The sequence below is a fragment of the Gossypium arboreum genome, chromosome 11 (assembly GCF_025698485.1).
Source record: "Gossypium arboreum isolate Shixiya-1 chromosome 11, ASM2569848v2, whole genome shotgun sequence".
Classification (NCBI taxonomy): domain Eukaryota; kingdom Viridiplantae; phylum Streptophyta; class Magnoliopsida; order Malvales; family Malvaceae; genus Gossypium; species Gossypium arboreum.
The window spans coordinates 3,359,632-3,365,864 of record NC_069080.1 but is presented as its reverse complement, the minus strand read 5'-3'; the positions used below and the strand labels follow the sequence as shown (position 1 = coordinate 3,365,864).

General features: G+C 33.4%; 1 protein-coding gene across 1 annotated transcript; it reads right to left on the bottom strand.

Annotated features, from left to right (window-relative positions):
* Nucleotides 1-791: 791 nt before the first annotated feature.
* LOC108479584 (rhamnogalacturonan I rhamnosyltransferase 1-like) lies at nucleotides 792-4,835 on the bottom strand. Its single transcript, XM_017782278.2, has 8 exons — nucleotides 3,972-4,835; nucleotides 3,386-3,453; nucleotides 3,153-3,241; nucleotides 2,842-3,007; nucleotides 2,403-2,692; nucleotides 2,108-2,312; nucleotides 1,809-1,966; nucleotides 792-1,548 (listed from the first exon to the last, which is right to left on the bottom strand). The coding sequence occupies exons 1-8, from the start codon at nucleotides 4,282-4,284 to the stop codon at nucleotides 1,302-1,304; spliced, it is 1,536 nt and encodes a 511-aa protein (XP_017637767.1). The 5' UTR covers nucleotides 4,285-4,835; the 3' UTR covers nucleotides 792-1,301.
* Nucleotides 4,836-6,233: the final 1,398 nt, after the last annotated feature.

Here is a 6,233-nt window from a genome sequence, read left to right as displayed (position 1 = left end):
AATCGACAATTTTTTAATCAGCAATTATTGAAAATTAATGCTACTAGGCTCTTTTATTGACTTAGTTTTAATCAATATTTTGCTATGTCAGAAAAATAAACGAATCAAATTAATTTTTTATTATTATACAAGTTTGTTCGATTTCATGTATGGTCTAAAAATTATTGTAGAGGGGACCAAAAATTTTATTCTAGAAGAATTGATTGAATAAAAATTTTGTATTAGATTGATAAAAAATTGTCCACTTTTTCTATGTAAATAAATTGAATAAATATATCATTAAATTAAATTAATAATTTTATTATAGACTTATTCATGTTTTGTATTTAAATTTTTATAATTAAATCAACCTTGAAACTGAATAGTTCAATAAGTGGACAACATTGAACATAATAAAAATAATTTAAACTAAACCTATGAATTTTTAAAAATAGTTAATTGGGGAATAGGTGAGAAAGCAACTCAATATTAGAAAACATCACAATCATCATTAGGTTAAGCCGCCCTTTGATACAAAAAAAGATTGTGTTTTGTATAATTTAATTTGCTTTTTTTTTTTGTTGGTAGTTATTTTTCATTATCATAAAAGGTGGATTTGGGAACAAAACAAGTTTTCCTGACCACGCTTTGTTTTGGTTTGGCGTACAAGCAATGATGATTTGCTCTTCCAACTACACCTATTTATGCTATAATAATTAGGTTAAAATATGTTCTAAATTCTTACTAATCTCTACTTTTGGATTTAATCCCATTAGAATTCAATTCGGAAAAAAAAAAAGAGAAAAAGACCATTTTATCCAAAAGTGCAGTAAATTCTATATTCAATGCTTTCAATCATTCCTTGCATTTGATGGGGAGGGACCATAATACAAAGAAATACAATCGTCCATGTAGTGTATGTATGACAATGATAAATTCTAGAATGTGATATATATATATATATAAAGCTAACAAGAAATAAAATAAAAAGGGGGGAAAATTCAAGAAAAATGGAGGGTGAGAGACTAACCTTCCATGAATCCAAATCTATACTTCGCAAATACCTTTTCATCTGATATATTATCCTATTAATGGCATTCCACAGCTCTTCTTCTATACACGCTTCGGATTTTTTTCACCTGCTAAAAATCCGTCCTCTTGGGGTTTCTTCGAGCTCTACTGCCTGTCCCCGATTCTCCTCCAATGTAAAACCCTCTTCATTCGTGTCATTTACCTTTTGTGTTTCAGGTATGATGATGCCTACCACTAGAAAAACAAAACACCCTTCAACATACATACATAACAAATCCTGGTGACAACGATCACGTGCTACTTAGTTGACCATCCCGTTGTTGCAAGCATTCTTCTGGGTTGGCATAGAAGTAATCCTCTTCTTTAGGCCTGTCAGGAATCACCAACCTCTTACTCGGTTGCCCCCTGCGCCTTTCGTGAGTTTCCTTCACAGTGTCTGAGAACTGGATCCAACTTAGAGATCCATTATTGTACTGGTCTATTAAATCGACTAATAGCCTTCTGTCCAGCAAAATCGTCTGCTTGAACCCCAAATACCTGGAGGAGCATTCACCACTAAATCATTACATTTATCACTAAATCAATTACCATTATAGAACCATCAAAGAAAAGTTTGGCTCTAATTTCGAGATACAGATCAACAAAATATTGTCCCCTCTAATGATAGATACAAAAATGGGGATAGTCAAATGCGGTTGAAGTCGAATTTCTAAAATTACTCATCTCATCAGAAGAAAAAAGGACCATTGGATCATTACATGAATAGATTTCTGAACATATTAAGAGCAAAACGGTACCTGCGATGGCCTTGAACAACTTTAGCCATGTTCCCATCATAAGTGGGAATAAAAATATCACTCTCCAATGAAACAAGATAATCTAATGCTGCCATCTGGGATGAATGATTTTGGAAAAACCCAAGGTCAGATGGCCCCAATAGAGTCTCCTTTCTAACCTGTAGCAAACAAAAGACCACTTTAAAAAACATGACAATTAAAAACAAAAAGCCTAAGCTAACCATTATTTAGACAATTAAAAACAAAAAGCCTAAGCTAACCATTATTTAATCAAGTATGCTGATTTTCTACATGCTTACCAATTTTGGATAAGCAGCAGCAAGACTGGCCATTCTCCTATCTCCACCATATATTTCACCAGCTGCGATATAGATGTGGTAATTTTTATCAATGTCCAGTGCCCTCAAAATAAGGGCAGTTTCCTCAGGCGTCAAGGGGCACAAACCATCTTTCCTTTTCAAGTCAGAATTTATTATTTTTTCTTTCCACCATGGATAAGCGTATCTGCCAAAATGGTCGTATAAGGAGAGTGAGATTAAAGTTGGAATTTAGGCCTCCCAGGCAGTATTTGTTGAGGATGCATGTTCAGCTCACCTCATTCTTGTCAACTCCTCCACTTCGTCATTGTTGCAACCTTGCGTACAGCCAGAAAATGCTAACATGTCCATTTCATATCTAAGGTGAAGTACTATGAAAGGACCATTTTGCCTCAGAAGCTTAATAACTCGTTTACCCAACTCTTCTATCTGAGGAGTGAATCTTAAAGCATTAAAATTTACACGACATCGCAGCTTCTGAACATCTAAAGACTGCCCGTTGTTGGCAAGTCGAGCATCAGTTCTATTCAAATGTACAACTTTATACTTCCGTATCAGAGGAAGAATCTGCATAGACAGATGAGAATGCATACAACGTTAAGAGGAGTCTTTATTAGGAAGTAAGAAAACCAGAAGGGTAGAAAGAGCCAGGCTACATTATAGTGGTCTACAAAGCTCTAGCTGCATAACTAACTCGGAAATGACAAAGAATTGACCTGATTATGATAGTAAGATATATCTGACCAGCTAATTGGTGGCATTGAATACACAAACCCCATTTCCACTCTCCTCTTAAGCCTAGGAGGCAACTCCTTCAATATTCGAACCTCATCTCTCAGTGATGTAATGAAATGATTCACATCAAATATATCTTGAAATTCACTGGCATATAAATTTAAAAATATTTAGAACTATGTAAGAACAATAACCCCAGTTCAAAATATACCAGAAATACATTTTAGACCATCCTTCTGAAAGCTATAAAACCAATAGCTTGAATGATATGAACAACGCTAAGCTAACATACCTGGGATCGGCCCAGAAGGATGTTTTATCCAGCTCCGGGACTATAAGCGTGACATTCAAATATCTTGCAATAGTAACCATGTCACAAATCTGTCGAGAAAACCCCAAAAATCAAAAGACCATGGCGTCAATATTCACACAGCGTTACACCCCAAAAACAACTGATGAACTTACATAAACTAGAAAGAAATAAGAGGAAAATCATAAATTTAGTGTTGTTGCTAGAGCACTCACTGCCGCTCGCATTTGATTGAGACCTCCATTACATGAAACCATCAAAAAACCATTGTTCTTATACACTCCTGTAGCCAACAAACAAAAACATTATATCGTTTTAGGATTTAAATTCCTTAACCCAAAAATAGTACATCAAGTACCAAAGATCCCTAAAACTTAAATGACAGATAAGAATGAAAGTAAAGTTGCATAAAAGTTAATCCCCATATGAAAAATCAACTGAAAGCCGATATACAATTTCAACCGGCCTTATCCAAAACAAAAAGAAGACGATATAAATGGAGAAAATTAAGACATATTATGTAAACATTAGGTAACATCAAATTTGATGCTAATTCAAACCGTATCACCATATCAAAATGAATTCAGTTCAGGAATTTGCAAATTCGTCAAACAATGGGATGGAAAATCCGTCGATTTCTTTTGCTTTTATCTTCTCAAAATGCTTTCCTTATTTCCAGTGGAGATTAGCTTAATTTCTTCCCTAATTTAAACCAAAAAAATTTGGATAATAACAAAAACAACGTTCAAAATTAACAGAACTTTAAATATTTTGTAAAAAGAGAGGGGGAGAAGAAATTACTTTTGGGAGGAATTACACGGGCGGGAACCGAGGGAAGTTTGTCTTCAATGGCGGAAACCGAAGAATCCTGGTGAGAGAAACAGGAAGGGCAACCCTTAAGGACGCGAGGTCCCCATGTCTCCCCCAAGGTCGTTAACTGTACGATGCAAGTCCACAGCAACACCGATGTGGTGGCGCGTATGATCCAAACCTTCATTCTCGAACTCTTTTTCAACTTATCCACTCTCTCTCCTCCGCTTGCTCCGCCTCCGCCCCCTTTTATTACCCCGATTCTCATACCTCCCTTTTTCCCTATCCCTTCAACACTGCACATTTCCAGTAACAACCTCAATCTCCACTCTCCTCATATACACCGTCAATAGGACACCGCTCCGCTCCTTCCAAATTCCATCAATGCAGGTTGATTTGCACCGACAACAACAACTTCTTTTTCTTTTTTATGTTGCAAACAAAAAACTAACCTAACAGAATCTTCAAATTCCGATAACTTCCAAAAACAACCCCCCCCCAAGAAATTCAATAATCAATAAAACCGATCCAATTTTTCGCCTCTTATTCTCAAATCGAACTCATTAACTTAACCAAATTTCAATTTAAAAAACAAACAAAAAAAACTTCCTACTCCGCGGCGATCAAAACATTTCCCGGTGAAAACTTGCCGTGTAACGGCCGTTGATACCGCCGTACCGGCCTTCAAGTATAAACCGATCAAGAAAATTAGAGAGAATGAAGCAATTAGAGAGGAAAAAGCCACATTTAGAACTTTGAATATAAATGCGGCGTATGCATTAACGTTGTTGGCGAGATCATTGGAGGGATGCGAGCCGTACACCGCTGGGCGCACTTTTTTAACCATAGTTTACGAATGGTTAAATATTTATAAAGTCCTTAAATTAATTTTTTGTTTAAATAAACCCCTACACTTGTGTTTTATTCAAATAAGTCCTTCTTGATTTTATTTTAATTAAGATATTGATTCTTTTAAATTTTATTTTTTAAATTAAAACTTACAACTATAAAAAAAAAAATCAGTCAGAATAAATCATTATTAAACTGAACAACTAAGAACAAATCAATCATTGCAATGGACTAAGAGACTAATAACCGAAACATATACTACTGAAACCATAATAATTGTACATATTAAAATTTTAAAATTTATTTGAATATAATAAAAATATACGTATTTATTTAAAGAAAGAAAGAAGGTTCAAGGGATCCATTTTGTATTTTAGCCATTCTGAATCTAAAAGGATTTCTTGACTAGGGTTAGATGTTGAGCACAGTCCAATGGTTTAAACCCATTTCAACCAATAAATGCCAGACAGCTTGTTTAATGTCTGACCGGGCCCAACTTTCCGCTACGTGGCCGAGATCACGCGGTGGTTAAAGTACACGCGATGCCGTCTTGGGAACCGGAAGTTCATCGATCGCCGTCTGATTTGGGCTTGTTGATACGCCGACAATTTTGGGCTTATTGATACGCCGACAATATATCGCGAGAATTTAATATCGTTTGGATTATTTATTTATCATTTTAGGAAAAAGAATAATTATGTCTGAGAGAGAAATTCATCCATGTTTAGAAAGTTATTAGCTCTAAACATTGATAATTACTTGCCATTTCAAAATAATAATAAAGCTGAAAATAATTATATTGTCCATCGGTTAATTTTAAAAATATATATCAATACAGATAAATTATCCTTATTTTTTGGTAATTTAATTAGACATTTTAAGTATCAAATACACTAAACAGCCATTTAGATTCAATTAATAATTTAATATTTAAAAAATCCATTAAATCAATTAGTTGAATGAATTATTGGAAGTTGAATTGATTAGACTTTTATCTATAATAGAAGCAATTAGCTTTTTATTTTAAATCTAATTAATTTAAATTAATCTCCTTTATCCCTCTATTAAATGAAAAAATTGTAATTTTAACTCCTTTGAAATATAAATAATTCAATTTAAATTATTTTAGTGCAAAATATTAAATTCTATTCTATTCTATTCTTATTAAATTTATCTATTACTTCTTTTTTAAATCGATTTAAATCATCGTGCAAAACAAATTGGGTATTTCGATTAAGAATGGAATAATCTAGTGATAGTTATTGCTTGTTTAATTTTAAAAATAATTATTTAATTTATAAGAAACAAACTTTTGAATGAGATTTTAACATTCTCTATTGCTATCTTAATTTATCACTACAACATTTAATTAATGAATATTGCTATAATAATTATCACGGAAAA